This window comes from Sciurus carolinensis, chromosome X, assembly GCF_902686445.1.
Source record: "Sciurus carolinensis chromosome X, mSciCar1.2, whole genome shotgun sequence".
Classification (NCBI taxonomy): domain Eukaryota; kingdom Metazoa; phylum Chordata; class Mammalia; order Rodentia; family Sciuridae; genus Sciurus; species Sciurus carolinensis.
Genome location: NC_062232.1, coordinates 48,608,025 through 48,628,781, shown reverse-complemented (window position 1 = coordinate 48,628,781; position 20,757 = coordinate 48,608,025). Strand labels below are relative to the sequence as shown.

Here is a 20,757-nt window from a genome sequence, read left to right as displayed (position 1 = left end):
TAAATTACTGATTTTCATAAATTTTTAAGCAATAGATAATTATGTTGAAAAAATATCTTCCATGAGACACCCAACTATGAAATTTGAGTCCTAAGGTAGAGTAGGGGTAGCTCCCCTTTACTCTGAAATCTTGGGACTCTACCAAATCCAATTTGAAAACTATTGGTTTAGTTGATTACTGAGACACCTTTCCAGCTCTGACACTCACTAGTCTTTGTAGGGTTAAATAAACTGAGGGAGTAAGAAGGTCAAGAGGATAAATGTTATGTAAGTCTTTACTCATAAATCTTTTGGGGTTGGAGGGGCATGGGCTCTAGGAACCTGCATGCCTCTGTCTGCCGCAGGAAAATTGATTCAAACTTTCCAGATGTGTCAGCAGAAGACCCAGCTCTGATAATACCTGTCTGGGAAAACCTTCTTGATTCCCCCAGGTGGAGTTCCTTAGTTCTTTCTGAGTCTCACGTGAAGGCCTGGACAGACCAGGACATATATTCCTTAATGTATGTTGTCTTCCAAGAAAAGACTATAGGCCTTTCACTAATGATTCTTACAGTTTGGAAATAACTTCAAAAATGGGCACAAATAGAAGAATCCAGTTTATCTCATCAATGATGCTTCTATACAGAGCATAAGTTCCCCTGAAAAGAAACATGTACTTCTTGCCAACCAGTCAATGAGCAACTTTTCCCCTCTGCCTTCCTATAAATTCCCCCACTAACAACCCATTTGAGAGACAGATTTGTACTTTTAGCTCCTGACCTCCTTGTCATTTCTTTTTGCAAAAATCCAGTGCCATAGTATTAGCTTTTATGTGTTTTGCACAATAGCCCTTGCTTAATAACACTTGTATGTGATCCCAGAGCTTGCTATTCATTCCTGTATTATAACACAGCATGCATTGTATTGTCATTGTTTATTTACTGGCCTATCTTCAATTAGGCTATGAGCATCCTAAAAGCAGGAACTGTTCTTATTTCTCTGGATCCCCAGTCCCTAGAACAGCACTCAGGGAGAGTACTTAATAAACCTGTACTTATATGAAAAGTTAGGAAAGAAGACATCATTTCTTTTTTCTTTTTTCTTTTTCTTTTTTTTTTTTTTTTTTTTTTTTTTGCAGTACTGGGGATTGAACCCAGGGCCTTGTGCTTGTAAGGCAAGCACTTTACCAACTAAGCTATATCTCCAGTCCAGAAGACATCATTTCTTGAATACCATTTACCCCCAAGTAACCCAAATCATTCAAACAATTTTCCAAAAACCTTATCTAAAGTTTAAGAAGGCAAAATTAATTAAAATATAATTAAATATTTGAATAACATTCAGTAGAACTAGCATATTAATTTTATCTATTTTGTGATATAGTTGAGATGTATTTTTATATGCTAATATACCACATCTAGAATTTATCTGATATTATTTAATTAATATGAATACTATATCTTGTAATCAATATGTGTAGTAAATGTATGACTATTTTTATAGAACTAGGAACATGTTTAAGAACATGATTTTCCTTTTTTTTTTTTTTTTTTGGTACTAGCGATTGAACCTGGAGGCACTTTACCACTGAGCCACATCCCCAACCCTTTTTTATTTATATTTTATTTTATTATTAAATCTTGAGATGAGGACTTGCTAAGTTGCTTAGGGCATCACTAAGTTGCTGAGGCTGGCTTTGAACTTGCAGTCTTCCTGCCTCAGATTCTGGAGCCACTGGGAATACAGGTGTGTGCCACCATGCCAGGCTGATTGAGTGACGTCAGATGTTTAAATTTGTTGTAGCCCTAATTTTGTGATAGATTAGTCATATCGATGATGTGTTTATTTGGTTATTTCTAAAGGTATGTATGATTGTGCTTTCAATAATTTTGATTTAGGGGAGTTAGTAGGAGAACTAAGCTGTCAATGATGACAAACAAGGATGTGATCAGAGCATTAATTGAAGAATATCCATTTTTATAATAATAACTGGTATGGTTTGGATGTGAGGTGTCCCCTAAAAGCTCACTTCTGAGACAATGCAAGCAGGTTCAGAGGAGAAGTGATTGGGTTGTGAGAGTCTTAATCCAATCAGTGATTTAATCCCCTGATAACCAAGTGGTAACTAAAGTGGTAGGGTGTGACTGGAGGAAGTGGGAATTGGGGCATGGCTTGGGGTATATATTTGTATCTGTTGAGTGGAGATTCTCTCTCTGCTTTCTGATTATGTGAGATGCTTCCCGCTGCCATGCTCTGCTGCCATGATATTTTGCCTCACCTTGAGCCCCAAGGAGCCAGCCTTCTATGGACAAAGATCTCTGAAACTGTGAGTCCTCAAATAAACTTTTCCTCCTCCACAGTTGTGCTGGTTGGGTCATTTAGTCATAGCAGTGAAAAGGCTGACTAAAACAATAAGAAACACTTCTACAGTACTTACTATGCTGTTTAAAGTCAGTTCTAAATATTTACTCAGTTTCATTTTAATTATAATTCTAAGAGGTAGTTCCAATTGCTATCATACTCATTTTCCAGATAAGAACATCAAAACCTAGAGAGGGGTGGTGATTTACCCATAGACCAAATTGCTAAATTTAGTTGGGTGTGTTGGCATATGCCTGTAATTCCAGGGACTCATGAGGCTGAGGCAGGAGGATTGCAAGTTCAAGACCAGTCTCTGCAACTTAGCAAGACCCTATGCAATTTAGTGAGAAATAAAAAAGGAAAATTTGAAGGCTCAGGAAAGGGATAGCTGAATTTCCATCATCTTCCAATATGTTTACTTGCTGATGTCTGATGATTCATTCATTGAGATTCAGTCCTTTGACTTGAGACTTGATCACTGTTTACCATGCAAGGAATCCCTCTGTGGGATACACTCAGACTTAGGTGTTATCTTTATTTTCCCAGTCTGTTTTCATTTCTGTATTGTCATTTTTCATTGTACAATTTCTATCTTTATAGATGAATCTGTCCATCTTTTCTTTTAGGATTGCTTATCTGTCATCATAGCTTTATAAGTTATCATCTTCTAAAACTTTACTATAATTGACTCCTTTTTTTGCCCTGGACTCAGGGAATACAATGACTCCAACATTCACCTTAAATAGTGAACTATTTTGTGATTTCTAAATGAAGCCTCCATAATTGTCTTTTCAAGCATAAATCAAGACAATGTATCATTTCTATACTCTGCACTTATTTCTATTCACTGAATTCTGTCCAAATTTGTTTGCTCAAAATGAATCTGATAATTGGGGAAAGTAGAAAGGAGGGTGAGGAGTATCAACTTGCACTTAATACCTATTATATTGCATTCATTGTATTAGGTGCTACCTCTTTATCTCTTTTTATGTAATCCTAGAACATCCTTATGAGGAATAGGAGGGCACCATGGGTGGTTCCAAGTATTACAACCTTTAATAAGAGTGGAACCTGGCAAGATTCAACCCTTCTGGGAGTTCAGGTTCATACTCTATCTAGGTGATAAAAAGCAGACTATTAGAGATGAGGATATGAAGGTCATTTGAGATAAACAATTACTTTTGTTCATTCTCAAACATGTGAGAATTGAAGGAGTGGGGAGGGGGAGGTGCCAATTTTCCAAGGAAAACAACAACAACAAAAAATAGAACAGACCCCCTGTCAATACATGGGAATTACTTCTATTTTGAAGTCAGAAGGGGTTAAGGAAAAGAAGCTAAAGGAGAAATGCACTCAGAGAAGGAGGCAGTGAGGGCAGTACTGTGGTTTAAAAGCCTAGGGAAAGAACCCCACGTCTGTGCAATATGACCTTGAAGGGTATGGCTCTGACTGTCTCCCTGAGAGGAAGGTACCTAAGGTCACCCAGGGAGAGAATATCAGAGTTTGTATTTGAATCCAAGTTCCTGAAAGTCAATGTGGCTTCTCCTTTCTTGAGTTTTGGAGGAAGCTGTTGAAAGTTACTAAGAAAATTCAGCTGCTATACACCAGGCTACTTTTATAATAGGGTTCCCTGAACTAGGGTTCACAGACTTGGAGAAGGGAAAAGTGGGGCTCCCCAACTTCCACTGACAGTTCTTTGTTCCCTGCACTTTGCACTTGGGGGATATAGGTCAGTGATATTGGGTAGGTGAGAAAGAATAGAGGAGTGAAAGTTCAGTGACATAAAGCCATCAAAAATAGCAAGAATCTCAGCTGAAATACTGCCAGAGAATACCTAACACAATCTATGTAGGCAGATGCAAATCATGTTAATTACTCACAATTCCCATCTACTGGGGGAATTTTAGGTAATGTAGGGAACATTCCGCAAGCTTATCTGACAGCAGTCACTGACACCATGGTCTAAGTAAGCCAAACAGTCTGGACAGAGAAACTGAGGTAATGGTGAATCAGACTCACCATGGAATGAAGGTCTTTGCAGCTGTTGAGGCTGAGTTTGAGCTGAGGGGAAGCCTCGTTCTGTTGAGCATCCCAGCAAGATGTGATGTGAGCTCACCACATGCTGCCTTGTCTCATGCTGTGTGCAGGAGTTTGCCATTCCCCAAGTCCCTTGTCTCAGACCTGTTGCTGGGCAGAATTGCTTAGGCATGCTTGGTTTGTTTACACTACCTCGACCCTCGACGTATAGTTCACCAATAGGCTGACTCTGTTATACTTTAACAAGCGTGTTAACCTGATTAGATAATGTGCCTATATATGCCCTGTACAACCCTAAATAAAATTAGATCTGTGCCTTCAGAACTCGATCTCCAATGCCTGAGTAAGAGCGCTAGGTAAAGCTAGGTAAGGTAGGTGTCATTCATCCTCACCCTCAGCAAACCACGTCTCTGAACATCTACAAGGTAAGGCTCCAATTACCACTCTCCCCAATAGTTGAAGGGTTGAAGGGATGGAGCACATGATAGTTTTCTGGGAGGTTGTGAAGAATAGTTTTACTTATTTCAGCCCTTTAATTTCCTAACCCAGGCAGGTCAATTTCCATCTCTGATCTTTAGTTTTTCAACATATTACATATATTACTTTCAACTCTAGCATCTATGGGTCACTTCTAGTCTTTCCTGTCTCTCTCAATGGCACTACTCTATTTCTCAATCCAAAATCTAAGAGCCATTTTATTATTTTAAAATTATTATTTGTTTTAAATTTTATTTTTGATTGATATATATTTGTACATATTTATGGGATATAGTATGATGTTTCAATACATGTATACATTGTGTAATGATCAAATCAAATTTCATGAGGACAGTGATCTTCAAGGAATCAATAGAAGAGATTGACTAAGAATGTGATGGCTTCTGGAACCAAACTAAATTCAAATCCCAGATCTGCCTCCTGATAGCTGTGTATTTCTGGGCAAGTTACATGATTTCTCTGTGACTTAGTTTGCTCTTCTGTAATATGAGAAAAAATAACATGATATGGATGCCATAGGGTTATTGCAAATATTAAACTAACAACACATGCAAAATGCTATATTCTTAGAGCCTAGATGAGTACCTGTAATATATTAATTACCCAATAAGTATTTGGTGAATACATTGATTAAAACTTGATACCTCCTGCTCCTCCCCTCCCTTCCTTCCTAGTTTTTACTGGATTTTTCCTTCAGGAATATTTTTTTTGACTGTCTCCTTGGAATAAGTTGCTTCTCTTCTAATGCATGCTCATGGAAACCTAGATTTCTTATTCCAAGCCCTGATTGCTTGATAGAGTTATATATTTATATGTAATATTTGTAGTAACTTTTTTCTTCCACTAAATAGCAAACTTGGTGAAGGCAGGACCTTATGTCTGTCATGTCTACAATGGAGTCTCTACTGCCATGCATGATATCTGACCATAATAGATAATAATAAATATTATTTGACTGAATGAATGACCTGAACACTTGGTTCATTTTTCTCTTAGAAATGCTGATTAAGAAACATTGCATGAAATTTACACTACTTTTTTTTATATTTGTTCTTTGTGGTTATATATGACAGTAGAATGTATTTTGGCATATTACGCACATGTGGAGTATAACTTATTCTAATAAGGATCGTATTCCTGCAGTTGTACATAATGCAGAGTTATCCTGGTCATTTATTCAAATACAAGGTTAGGAAAGTTATGTATAATTAATTCTTCTGTCCTTCCTATTCCCATCCCCCCTCCCTTGTCTTCATTTCCCTTTGTCTAATCCAATCAACTTCTATTCTTCCCTTCCCTATCCTCTCTTATTATGGGTTAGCATCCACATTGTGATAAACACAATGTTTATCAGAGAAAATATTTGGCCTTTGTTTTTTGGGGATTGGTTTATTTCACTTAGCAAGATATTCTCCAGTTCCATCCATTTACCAGCAAATACCATGATTTCATTGTTCTTTTTGGCTCAGTAATATTCAATTGTGTGTATATACTACATTTTTTTCTTTATCCATTCATCTATTTAAGGACACCTAAGTTTGTTCCATAGCTTAGCTACTGTGAATTGAGCTGCTATAAATATTGATGTGGCTGCATCACTGCAGTATGCTGATTTTAAGTCCTTTGGGTGTAGTCTGAGAAGTGGGATAATCAAATTGTGGTTCCATTCCAAATTTTCCAAGGAATCTCCATACTTTTTTCCATAGTGGTTGCACCGATCTGCAGGTCCACCAGCAATGTATAAGAGTACCTTTCTCCCCACATTCTTGCCAACATTTATTAATTGTATTCTTTATAATCACCATTCTGACTGGAGTGAGATGAAATCTCAGTGTAATTTTAATTTTAATTTCTAGAGATGTTGAACATTTTTTCATATATTTTTGACTATTTGTATTTCTTCTATGAAGTGCCTGTTCAGTTCCTTTGCCCATATATTGATTGGGTTATTGTTTTTTATTTTATTATTATTTTTTTTTGGTGTTAAGTGTTTTGAGTTCTTTGTATAACCTGGAGATTAATGTTCTGAGGTGCAGGTGGTGAGGATTTTCTCCCATTCTCTAGGCTTTCTGTTCACATTCTTGATTGTTTCCTTTGCAGTGAAGAAGCTTTTTACTTTGACACCATCCCATTTATTGATTCTGGATTGTACTTCCTGCACTTTAGGAGTCTTGTTGAGGAAGTCAGTTCCTAAGTTGACAAGATGTAGTGTTGGGCCTACCTTTTCTTCTAGTAAGTGCAGGGTCTCTGGTTTGATGCCCAGGTCCTTTACTCATTTTGAGTTCAGTTTTGTCACACTAGTTTTTGAAAGGCAATTCAGAACAAAGGCTGTTGTTATGTCTGCCTCCTCTCAAAGGTCAGTTCACTATTGAAGCATAGAGACAAACTGTGCATTCAAACATTCTGGTGTCCTCTTTTAAATCTTGATCTATTTCTTGAAAGCATAAACATGTCAAAAATAGATTGGCTTAATTTCTTGTATTTTATGGCATTCACCTCAACACACCTGCCTTCCTTACTCATTTCTTAGCAGTAATGATGTGTCCCTAATATAACTAAGATATATTTTTAAATTCCTGCTACCTCAAATCAATTTTTCTAATGAAATTATATATTAGAACTCACTGCTGCCACAGTTCCTAAATATTGTTTCATCCATTACAGATTTCTGATCAATAGAGAACTGAATATTTAATATGGGAAAGCCACCGGCTTGATGTTGAGACATCTTCAAGTGCTACTTCGAAAGGTGCAGAAGGCTATGGTTTCCTACTTTTCCCCTTGTCCTCTGTGACATTTTTTTCCTTCTCCTTGCTAGCCTGGTTTCTTACAACACAGCAAGGAATAGGTGAGACAACTTTTCCTAAAGAGGTCAAAGAGCCAAGGAAAATCCACAGAAGTTAAGAGGCTTATCATTCTTTCTTTAATTGGACATATTAATTGTTACAAATGGCATGAACCTTCATCCAAGTTCCAGGCCTCTTCTCCCAGATTAACAGCATCTCCCTGTAATGTCCTTGGATTGGAAGCACAGAGCATGCTTTGCCCTCTGAAAGAATCCTGTATTAAGTGCACCAACTAGCTGAAATAATAGAGGCATTCAAAATCCATGGGAGCTGTAGCAGCTTGATATAGGCTGTGTGAAGCCATAGGAACAGCCCATGAGACAGGGATTCTCTTTTTATGTCAGCCAAGGTGAGTGACATTGAATAAATCCTTTGCCTTTCTTGGCCTCAATTTCCTCATGTGAGAAACAGAAAATTAGTGAGGCTTAAAATATATTTGCCAAATTTACTGTGAAAATCAGATCATTAGCCCACATTATATTTAATTTAAATAGATATATTATCACATCTAGACCCTTTACCAGACATGTAGACATTATAAAAGATAAAGATTGTTAAAGGAATTGGGTGGTGGGGAAAAAGATCATTCCTAAACTGCTTCCCACACATCCCCATACATACTGTCAAATTCCCCCCGAAACAGTTTACTCACTTTTCAAAGCACTTTATGTTCATCTAGGACCCCATTTTACTTTTGATCTCTATATTTTTTTCACACACATTCCCTTCATCAATCTGCAGGTATGAGTCCAAATTGAACTCAGGCTGTTGCTTTGTAACTTAGTGTGAGGCCCTGACAAACTTACATTTCCTATCAGAGTCAATTTTCTATCTTTCTAAAAAGAATGCATCAGCCAGGGTTGGTCAAGCATGCCTGGAATCCCAGCACTCAGGAGGAATCACAAGTTTTAGGTCAGTCTGAGCCAATTAGCAGGCCCTAAGCAATTTAGGAAGACCCTGTCTCAAAATCAAAAACAAAACGAAAAGGGCTGGGGATGTAGCTCAGTGGTTAAGTGCCTCTAGGTTCAATCCCCAATACCAAAAAACAAACAAACAAGCAAACCCAAAAAACAAAAACAAAACACTGCATTTGTTTGTCCCCTTCATGGTGATTTTGAAGATGAAATGATAAACTATGCACATAGCTCTCAGCATAGCAGCAAGTACATGCCAGGTTCATATATGACTTCTTCCTCTTCCCTTTCTATTATAGGACATTGTGGGGCCAGTTCATGGTTCTAGGCCCACAGGTTTTGTGAGCAACCAGTTCAGTGATCCTTAAATGCCATCTAGATAAGGACCTTCAATACTCTCAAAAAAATGTTGGGCTAGATACCAGGAAGAATTTCCTGTTATGAAACATTAAATCTGGAGTACAGAAAAGAGAAATGCTTCAGTTCTTTCCCTAGAGAAGATATAAATCATGTGGACATCTAGAATGGCTTGAGATTCATAGTCCACCCACTAGTCTGAAGCTTCTAAAAATATCATATTCTGTATTCAGCAACATCATGGGGATGATCTCACTGCCATCTCAAAACTAGTTTTTGAAGTGGGGTTCATTAGGTTCATTTTCTTTTAGATGAGAAAACTGAGAATCAATGTGGAGAACAGGCTGTGTTCTCAGATTATCCGTGATGTATAGAACATTTGTTTTCCTATATTACTAAACCCATGTTACCTCATTTTATAAAGCACTAATTTGCCATAAGCGACTTCGTTTTGAGTTTAAGTGCCAAGGTGGAATGACCTTCCATCTTGTTTGTACAAGTAAACAACCAGCATCTGCCCAGTACAACCATAAATCACAAAATGGTAAAAATTAATTGTGCTAAAAATATAACTGAATGAATCCAACAACATTACCCTATGTAAATGTATGATTACACAAATGGTATGCCTTTACTCCATGTACAAACAGAGAAACAACATGTATCCCATTTTTTAAAATAAAAATAAATTTAATAAAAGAAAGAAAGATTAATTGCCCTATAAGTAATTTCTAGTTGGAAGTAAATTGTTAGTGAATGGATATGTATAAGCTTCCGGGATGCTTATGCATTGGGAGACTTAATGCAGTTCTGTTCTCCTGTATGCTCTTTCTCTCCTGTGTATGTGGTGTTGGGGATTGAATCCAGGGCCTTGTACTTGCCTAGGCAAGCACGCTACCACTGAGCTATATCCTCACACCAATTCTGTTCTCTTAGTCAAGGTAAATTCTAGGTATAGTTCTGACTCTTTCTAATCATGTCATTATGAATCAGATCTCTCTTTTATTTCTTTATAAAGAGTACTATTTAGTTCAGAGGAGGAGGTGTGTGGCGGGTCTCTGGGTCTCGGAGCTATTGTATGGGGCTCCAGGTGGTGGCTCAGAGGAGGGGCTGCATAGCCAGGCGATTGGTGCAGAGCAGGGTCCCAGGAGCTAGGTGCCTTCTTGCTGGAAGAGCCGCACAGAGACACGCCTAGGGGCGGAGCGAAGTTTCCAGGGCTGTGGGCAGATTCTCTGGGAGAGGCAGCCTAAGGAGACTCGCCTGCAAAGGGTGAGGCTCCCAGACCCAGGAGGTAGGTCCAGGCCCCTGGGAACGTTGCAGATGAAGACAGAACAGCCCACGCAGTAGTTGTAGATTGAGGGGAACCTGTAGGAGGGGAACTGACCAGCGAGACGTCCCCACCGGGTGAGTCTTCCCTGCCGGGTGAGGTTTTCCCACAGGGACGGTAAAACCAGAGACACAGGCACAAACAGGCCTTGCCTCAGTCCGCAGCCTAGTTCCCCATTGGATGACCATTGGTCAACAAGTGGAGGCACCTCTGCCCACTAGCAGGGAATATACCCCACCTGAGGGTCACCACCCCTAGAGAGGCAGCTTCTTCATGGAGCTCTGCATTATCAACTTCCTCCAAGACTTCAGGCTACTGAAGGATAAGAGGGGATATACTAGCAATCTTCAGGGACATTATAAGTTGATAGAGGAAATCTGCAATATCTTAATGACCCACTGATTCCTGAACAATATGAGAAAACAAGGGAAGAAAATGCCCCAAACAAATCTAGATGTTACATCAATAAAATCCAACGACAGCATGGCAGAAGAAATGACAGAAAGGGAGTTCAGAATGTACATAATTAAAATGATTAGGGAAGCAAATGATGAGATGAAAGAGCAAATGCAGGCATTGAACGATCGCACCAATCGACAGTTAACAAAGCAAATTCAGGAAGCAAAAGATCATTTCAATAAAGAGTTAGAGATACTGAAAAAAAACCAAACAGAAATCCTTGAAATGAAGGAAACAATAAACCAAATTAAGAACTCCATAGAAAGCATAATCAATAGGATAGAACAGCTGGAAGACAGAACTTCAGATATTGAAGACAAAATATTTAACCTCGAAAACAAAGTTGAACAAACAGAGAAGATGGTGAGAAATCATGAACAGAATCTCCAAGAACTATGGGATATCATGAAAAGGCCAAATTTGAGAATTATTGGGATTGAGGAAGGCTTAGAGAAACAAACCAAAGGAATGAACAATCTATTCAATGAAATAATATCAGAAAGTTTCCCAAATCTGAAGAATGAAATGGAAAATCAAGTCCAAGAGGCTTATAGGACTCCAAATACACAAATTTACAACAGACCCACACCAAGGCACATTATAATGAAAATACCTAACATACAAAATAAAGACAGAATTTTAAAGGCTGTGAGAGAAAAGAACCAAATTACATTCAGGGGGAAGCCAATACGGATATCAGCAGATTTTTCAATCCAGACCCTAAAAGCTAGAAGGGCCTGGAACAACATTTTTCAAGCTCTGAAAGAAAATGGATGCCAACCAAGAATCTTATAACCAGCAAAACTTACCTTCAAATTTGACGATGAATTAAAATCATTCCATGATAAACAAAAGCTAAAAGAATTTACAAAAAGAAAGCCAGCATTACAGAACATTCTCAGCAAAATATTTCATGAGGAAGAGATAAAAAACAAAGAAGCAAATCAGCAAAGGGAGGAATTATCCTAAAGCAACTGTCAAATAAAGGAGGAACCAAGATGTGTCAAAAATTTTAAATATGAACCAAATGACCGGGAATACAAATCATATCTCAATAATAACCCTGAATGTTAATGGCCTGAATTCATCAATCAAAAGACATAGACTGGCAGATTGGATTAAAAAGAAAGATCCAACAATATGTTGCCTGCAAGAGACTCACCTCATAGAAAGAGATACCCATAGACTAAAGGTGAAAGGATGGGGAAAAACATACCATGCACATGGACTCAGCAAAAAAGCTGGAGTATCCATCCTCATTTCAGATAATGTGGACTTCAAGCCAATGTTAGTCAGAAGGGATAAAGAAGGACATTTCATACTGCTTAAGGGAACCATAAATCAGCAAGATATAACAATCATAAACATCTATGCCCCAAACAGTGGCTCATCCATGTATGTTAAACAAATCCTTCTCAATTTTAGAAACCAAATAGACCATAACACAATAATACTAGGTGATTTTAACACGCCTCTTTCACCACTGGACAGATCTTCCAAACAAAAATTGAACAAAGAAACCATAGATCTCAATAACACAATCAATAATTTAGACTTAACAGACATTTATAGAATATACCATCCAACCAAGAGCGAATACACTTTCTTCTCAGCAGCACATGGATCCTTCTCTAAAATAGACCATATATTATGCCACAAAGCTAATGTCAGCAAATACAAGAAGATAGAGACACTACCTTGTATTCTATCAGATCATAATGGATTGAAGTTACAAATTAATGAAAGAGTAAAAAACAGAAACTACTCCAACACCTGGAGATTAAACAGTATGCTACTATATGATGAATGGATAACATAAGATATTAGGAAGGAAATTAAAAAATTCTTAGAGGTAAATGAGAACAAAGAAACATCATATCAAAATCTCTGGGACACTATGAAAGCAGTACTTAGAGGAAGATTTATTTCATGGAGCGCATTTAATAAAAGAAGTAAAACTCAAAAAATAAATGACCTAACACTACGGCTCAAAGCTCTAGAAAAAGAAGAACAGACCAACACCAAAAGTAGTAGAAGACAGGAAATAGTTAAACTGAGAGCTGAAATCAATGAAATTGAAACGAAAGAAACAATACAAAAAATTGACAAAATAAATAGTTGGTTCTTCGAAAAAATAAACAAAATTGATAAACCTTTAGACACACTAACAAAGAGAAGACGAGAGAAAACCCAAATCACTAAAATTCGGAATGAACAAGGAAATATCACAACAGACACGACTGAAATACAAAACATAATTAGAAGCTATTTTGAAAATCTATACTCCAACAAAATAGAAAATTTCGAAGACATCAACAGGTTTCTAGAGACATATGAATTGCCTAAACTGAACGAGGAGGACATACACAATTTAAATAGACCAATTTCAAGTAATGAAATTGAAGAAGTCATCAAAAGCCTTCCGACAAAGAAAAGTCCAGGACCAGATGGGTTCTCAGCCGAGTTCTACAAAACTTTTAAAGAAGAGCTCATTCCAATACTTCTCAAAGTATTCCAGAAAATAGAAGAGGAGGGAACTCTCCCAAACTCATTCTATGAAGCCAATGTTACCCTGATTCCTAAACCAGACAGAGACACATCAAGGAAAGAAAATTTCAGACCAATATCCTTAATGAACATCGATGCAGAAATTCTCAACAAAATTTTAGCAAATCGCATACAAAAACATATTAAAAAGATAGTGCACCATGATCAAGTGGGTTTCATCCCAGGGATGCAAGGTTGGTTCAACATCAGGAAATCAATAAATGTCATTCACCATATCAATAGACTTAAAGTCAAGAATCACATGATTATTTCGATAGATGCAGAAAAAGCATTTGATAAAATACAGCACCCCTTCATGCTCAAAACACTAGAAAAAATAGGGATAGTGGGAACATTCCTTAACATTGTAAAGGCCATCTACACTAAACCCAGGGCTAATATCATTCTAAATGGTGAAAAACTGAAAGCATTCCCTCTAAAAACTGGAACAAGGCAGGGATGCCCTCTTTCACCACTTCTATTCAATATCGTCCTTGAAACTCTAGCCAGAGCAATTAGACAGACCAAAGAAATTAAAGGGATACGAATAGGAAAAGAAGAACTCAAACTATCCCTATTTGCTGATGATATGATTGTATACTTAGAGGAACCAGAAAATTCCACCAGAAAACTTTTAGAACTCATAAGTGAATTCAGTAAAGTAGCGGGATATAAGATCAATGCACATAAATCTAAGGCATTTTTATACATAAGTGATGAATCTTCAGAAAGAGAAATTAGGAAAACTACCCCATTCACAATAGCTTTGAAAAAAATAAAGTATTTGGGAATCAATCTCACAAAAGAGGTGAAAGACCTCTACAATGAGAACTACAGAACACTAAAGAAAGAAATTAAAGAAAACCTTAGAAGATGGAAAGATCTCCCATGTTCTTGGATAGGCAGAATTAATATTGTCAAAATGGCCATACTACCAAAAGTGCTATACAGATTCAATGCAATTCCAATTAAAATCCCAATGATGTACCTTACAGAAATAGAGCAAGCAATTATGAAATTCATCTGGAAGAATAAAAAACCCAGAATAGCTAAAGCAATCCTTGGCAGAAAGAGTGAAGCAGGGGTTATCGCAATACCAGATCTTCAACTCTACTACAAAGCAATAGTAACAAAAACGGCATGGTATTGGTACCAAAATAGAAAGGTGGATCAATGGTACAGAATAGAGGACATGGACACAAACCCAAATAAATACAATTTTCTCATACTAGACAAAGGGGCCAAAAATATGCAATGGAGAAAAGATAGCCTCTTCAACAAATGGTGCTGGGAGAATTGGAAATCCATATGCAACAGAATGAAACTAAACCCATATCTCTCACCATGCACGAAACTAAACTCAAAATGGATTAAGGATCTCGGAATCAGACCAGAGACCTTGCATCTTATAGAAGAAAATGTAGGTCCAGAGCTTCAACATGTCGGCTTAGAACCAGACTTCCTCAACAGGACTCCCATAGCACAAGAAATAAAAGCAAGAATTAATAACTGGGATAGATTCAAACTAAAAAGCTTTCTCTCAGCAAAGGAAACTATCAGCAATGCGAAGAAAGAGTCTACAGAGTGGGAGAAAATCTTTGCCAATCATACTTCAGATAGAGCGCTAATCTCCAGAATCTATAAAGAACTCAAAAAACTCTACACCAACAATGTAAATAATCCAATTGACAAATGGGCTAAAGAATTGAATAGACACTTCACAGAAGAAGATCTACAAGCAATCAACAAACATATGGAAAAATGTTCAACATCTCTAGTAATAAGAGAAATGCAAATCAAAACCACCCTAAGATTCCATCTCACCCCAATTAGAATGGCGATTATCAAGAATACAAGCAACAACAGGTATTGGCGAGGATGTGGGGAGAAAGGTACACTCTTACATTGCTGGTGGGGCTGCAAATTAGTGCAGCCACTCTGGAAAGCAGTGTGGAGATTCCTTAGAAAACTTGGAATGGAACCACCATTTGACCCAGCTATCCCACTCCTTGGCCTATACCCAAAGGACTTAAAATCAGCATATTACAGAGATACAGCCACATCAATGTTCATAGCTGCTCAGTTCACAATAGCCAGATTGTGGAACCAACCTAGATGTCCTTCAATTGATGAATTGATAAAGAAAATGTGGTATATATATAAAATGGAATATTACTCAGCCATAAAGAATGATAAAATTATGGCATTTGCAGGCAAATGGATGAAACTGGAGAATATCATGCTAAGTGAGATAAGCCAATCTCAAAAAACCAAAGGAAGAATGATATCGCTAATAAGTGGATGATGACCCATAATGGGGGTGGGAAGGGTTAGTGTTGGGGTTGGAGTTGGGTTTAGGGAGGGGGGCAGGAATGGAGGAAGGAAGGACTGTATAGATGGAGGGGAGGGGTGGGAGGGGTGGGGGGAAGGGAAAAAATGGCAGAATGAATCAAACACCATTACCCTATGTAAATTTATGATTACACAAATGGTATGCCTTTACGCCATGTACAGACAGAGAAACAACATGTATCCCATTTGTTTACAATAAAAAAAAAGAGTACTATTTAAATCAAAGTGGACCTGACCATATAAACTCCAAATTAATTATTTTGCCTAGAGCTTATTAGTTATCTTGCAATATATCTCTTGCTTATCTATTCTTTCTGAGTATATGCCAGTGATCTGTCAGCTCTTTGGATTTGTATTATATCTTTGTTTCTTCAAAACCAAATCCAGTGACTGGTACATACTAATTTTCCAGAAAATATTTGATAAATGAGTGAACTGGCAGGTGTTACTCTGAGATTGTGAAATCCAGAGGCTATTTCTTAATAAAAGGAATGAGGATTGCTTGAGAAATAACTGAAAAAAAAATGTCCACCTGTGAACTTACTGAATTAATCAGAAGCACATGTATCTTTGGGTGTATCAAATTCATATCAGAAAAACCAGGGCCATGAGCTTATTAAACATGTCAGACTACTGCATGAAGCAACCCTCTCACTCAAGGTCTGTAAAAGGAGGAGCACCTTGATACTGGACACAGTATCTGACGCCATTACCTGGTCACTACTCAACATGAGCCTTGCCCAGGAAAATCATCACAGTGACAAACTTCTGAATCTCTGTACTCAGGACTCAGCAGAGTGTGGTTTATTTTACCTGTGATGATCACACACAACTCTCTCCAATTTGACTTCTCAAGCTGACTCACGCCAAGCTGACACTCTGAAACTGTCCTCCATGATGAACCTAGAATAAGTTCCTGCACTTTGACAGCTCTGCACTCTGAACAGTTTCTTCTTTTGGTTCTTAATCTTATCTGACCACCTGCTGTGACTCTTTTGCATTCATCTGCTCTTTGCTTTGCTCTCAGTTCATTTTTCTAAACCCATGTATCTGCCTCAACCCTTTCTTAGCCTTTCTGTAACACACATGCACACATATAAAATTGTGTTGAGTGTGATTTATGATCTGAGTGGAATAAAAGAACATTGCATCTGCCTGGCTTATGACTACGAGATCACCCACAAATATTTAGTGAACTGCCACCCCATGAAAGTGGTGTGGCCTGTGAATTTATTGTTATTCAATGAATAGTGACACTGTGCAAAGACACAAATGTGTTTGGTCTATCTTAATGACAGCTTGCTCAAAGCACTCAGAAAAAGTGAAGCTCAATCAGACAGAGTTCTGATTCACCATTAGTTGGAACTGTGAATCATTCCCCCTTTTGTGCACTTCTCAGCTCTCTGGGGCTGTGTTTGGGTAACTAACTCCCTCTTGCCTCTTCTAATCATTTTCCAACTCGCTTCCAAGGTTACCTCTCTAAGATATCCCTCAAACCTTATCACTTCTGTGGTTTTAAAATTATTTTGATTTAGGAGCTGATAATGTATCTCAATGGTAGAGCAAATGCTGAGCATGCATGAGGCCCTGAGTTCAATTTCCAGCACCAAATTATTTGAATGTAATTCCACATTGTTTGGCACACAATAAGCACGGATGCATGTGTGCCTACAGGATTAATTCTTAATTTTGGGGGGGGAGGTGAGTACCAGTGATTGTATTCAGGGGCACCCGACCACTGGGCTACATCCCCAGCCCTATTTTTTGTATTTTATTTAGAGACAGGGTCTCATTGAGTTTCTTAGAGCCTGGCTTTTGCTGAGGCTGACTTTGAACTCTCAATCCTCCTACCTTAGCCTTCTGAGCTGCTGGGATTTCAGGCATGCACCACCGCACCTGGCTAAATCTGAATTCTTTAGTTTGACATTCAAAGTACTTCACAAACTGTCTCCAATCTCTCTCTTCTCATCTTCCACTTCTCTTTCTCACCTCCACATCCCACATAAGAACCTTATGCTTCAGACACCCTGGACCACTTGTCCTTATGTATTGTACCTTTTCCTGGAAAGCCCATTCCCTTCTAGGGTCTGGCAAATTCTTGGTTACCATTTGAGACTTATTTACATCTTTTCAGCACAGTTTACATCTATCCATATATTAGGATACCTCACTGTAATTAATGGGTTACTTTTCAGTCTTTCCTGATTCTCAGAGGCCAGGACCTGCTTTTATCTTTGCCTATCCCGGTGCCTCCCTTCAGTACATTCTTCATTGACTGACAATTGATAAGTCTGAGCTCAGTAACCATTGAATGGACCCGTAGCTGGAGGGAAAAATCTCCCTCCTCAACCCTGATTTACCTCAGTTTCTGTAGCAACCCTACCTCAGTTCCTCCTTTCCCCACCTCTGCTCCACTTCCATTTGAATGCCAAATCTACTAGTCTCCAGGCAGCAACTAGAGCACCTGACCTCTAATTCCCCTGCATGATTTCTCTCCTGGACCAATACTTGAGTAATTAGGGAATCCAGGTAACATTTTGCCGGTGGCTTAAGCAGGAGGGTCCCTCGAGGGGGTGTGAATGGGTGTGTCTCTCATTTTTCTAGTTGCGTTTGGTAATTTTAATCCCATTCTTCCTCACAGGGTAACACAGATATCCCCATACTCTTGCACTTCTCACAACCTTTGACATAATTATCTGTGACAAACTGATTTAAAGTGCGGCTGCAGGAAGAGAAACAGGCACGAGTCGCTTGGCCTTCTGGGAGTTGTAGTTCCGAAAGCCCCTGGGATGCCTGGCTGGTCCTGGAGCTGCGGACTACAGCTCCCAGCCTTGCTCCAAGCCCCTACCGCACAGACTCAGAGCCCCAAGCCCGGAGGAGGTGGCTACATTGTATCCATTGTATCCCTTGGCTGGTGTATTTGTACGTTTCTCCGGACGTGAAATTGAGAGTGAAAAGCATGGCAGATGAGCAAGAAATCATGTGCAAATTGGAAAGCATTAAAGAGATCAGGTAAGTGGCACGTACAGCATTCCCTACTCCACCCTCCTTGAGCTCCCCGTCTCCCCGCCCCAATCCCTGGCTTTTACATATGGAAAGTATCTATTGTTGGACTACTTGCAGAGGGGATCTGGAAAGGGGAGCATTCGTCACCGGTGAGGTGAGAAAGGAGGAGGTGGGTGTCTGGGGATAGTTGAAACTGAGAGTGAGGGAGAGAGAAAAGAAGAGAAGAGGAGAGAGAAAGGGAGCGCCTTTACCAGATGTGACTGAGAAAGCACACATGGAGACACAAGGGTCTGGTCCCAAGACAGCTTTATTCTTCTTGGGCTGGAGATCAGGGTCGGCATTTACAGACCCATTTTTTTTTTTTTTTAAGTACTTGTTGACTTCAAGGTGTCTTTGGCGTCTTGCTCTTTGTCGAGATTTTCTTCCCCCAGTCTCCGGTTTAACTTCAGGACTTGGAGCTCAGGAAAGCCTTTTGATAGCAGGGTCTACCGCACCTGGCAGCTGCTGGTGGCCACCTGGCTGAGGGTGCAGAGGAATCCCAGCGGACTGGGACTGGGAGGATGGCGCGCATTTGGGTTTCTTTTACTCACCTCCCACTTTCTTCCTATCCCGCGCTTACGAGGGGGATGGGAGCCATGGGACTGCGGATCGGGGCGCTGCACTAAAGATCACGACAGTAACTCTGAGAAGTTAGAGGAGAAGGGTGGGCTGACAAAGTGGTAATAGCCAGAGTCTACCATCCCGGTTACTCCGGGGGCAGCTTTGGCAAGGCAATGGTGTTGTCCTTCCTGGCAACGTAACAGTGACTGGCGGGCTGACTGTGTGGGCCAGCACTAGACTTTCCTTTGCTTTGCCTGCACTACCTTAGCCCGTACTTTGACTCCCACTCCCTGAGGGTGGCCTGGGATGGGTTGTCTTCGTGTCTCTGTGGAGTGTTTTTCAGAAATGGTGAAAAGGGGTGGAGGATGTTAAATGTGTCTCTTTAAGAAATAAGAACATGGGATTTAACCCTGGGAGTGCCTCGGGAGATCTATTCATCCCTCTTCCTCCGAAGAAGTTACATCTCTCCTGCAGGGGAGGGAAAGGAAGGAAATTATTATTTATTGAGATCTGGGTGTGCCATACATTCTGACCTACTTTCATTCATTTCTCCCAGTCCTCTGATCTTTCTATTCCTCCTTTAGAACTGTGAAAAACGAGGCTCAGAAAATTTAAATGAGTTTCCCAGAGCTACACAGCTTGAAAATGCCACATTTTATTGTGTGATATTGGGAATTGAACCCAAGTCTTTACACATCCTAAGGCAAGCACTCTACAACAGAGCTACATCCCTAGCCCTTTTTAAACTTTGAGACATGGTATTGCTTAGTTGCCCAGGTTGGCCTCAATCTTGGACTCTTTCTGCCCCAGCCTCTCAAGTAGCTGGGATTACAGGCATGTGCTACCATGCCCCTTGAAAATGCTACATTTTGACAGGAACTCAAGTTTGCCTACAGAGGTCCTGTTCTGCCTACTGTCACCCACAGAAGGGTTGGAAGGTGGAGGGAGGGTCATGCTGCAATTTTTTTCTATAAAAGCATCAGGAGATAGGGAGGGAGAGGCATCTTATCCCTAGAGAAGGACCATACCACAGTGAAAACAGATGATGATGAGGGGAGAACACCCGGGGAGCCATGATTTCTACCCTCAAGGGCTAACAAGGAGTTTTTCCTCCACCCAGCTAGGATGGGATCAACAGAGGTTTAGAGAGAAGGCTGAACTCCTGCCCCTAATCAGCAGTTACAAAGATAATCCAACCTGGGTGTCAAAAGACACCTAATGGAGAAACTGGACTTCTGTTGAACTTCCATGAAAGGGATGTCAGAGGAAGCCTGCTAAGTCAAAAGTTTTAAGTAAGACCCAGATTGTCCGAATTGTAATGAAAAACCACTTACCATACCAAGATATCATCTTTAGTGAGAAGGGAAAATATACAGATACCAATACTGACATGGCACAGGTCTTAGATGTATCTGAGAAGGATTTTTAAAATACAGATCATAAAAATGTTTCAATGAGCAATTACAACAGACTT

The 20,757-nt window shown here is 39.3% G+C and overlaps 1 protein-coding gene and 1 non-coding gene across 5 annotated transcripts in view; one reads left to right on the top strand and one right to left on the bottom strand.

Moving 5' to 3' along the window:
- Zc4h2 (zinc finger C4H2-type containing) overlaps window positions 1-20,757 on the top strand; it is a 99,111-nt gene that overhangs the window by 51,711 nt on the left and 26,643 nt on the right. The window contains exon 1 of one of the 4 annotated variants that reach the window (XM_047536191.1): window positions 18,319-18,689. The exons of 1 other annotated variant lie outside the window; for it this stretch is intronic. In XM_047536191.1, the coding sequence (XP_047392147.1) occupies window positions 18,637-18,689 (53 nt within the window). In that variant the 5' untranslated portion in view covers window positions 18,319-18,636. Of the gene's footprint in view, window positions 1-18,318; window positions 18,690-18,799; window positions 18,853-20,757 lie in introns of those variants that run through there. 2 more of the 4 variants (XM_047536188.1, XM_047536190.1) reach the window with 2 other exon arrangements.
- Window positions 1,112-1,185, bottom strand: Trnav-uac (transfer RNA valine (anticodon UAC)). The gene has a single exon. It is a non-coding gene; the product is annotated as a tRNA-Val (tRNA).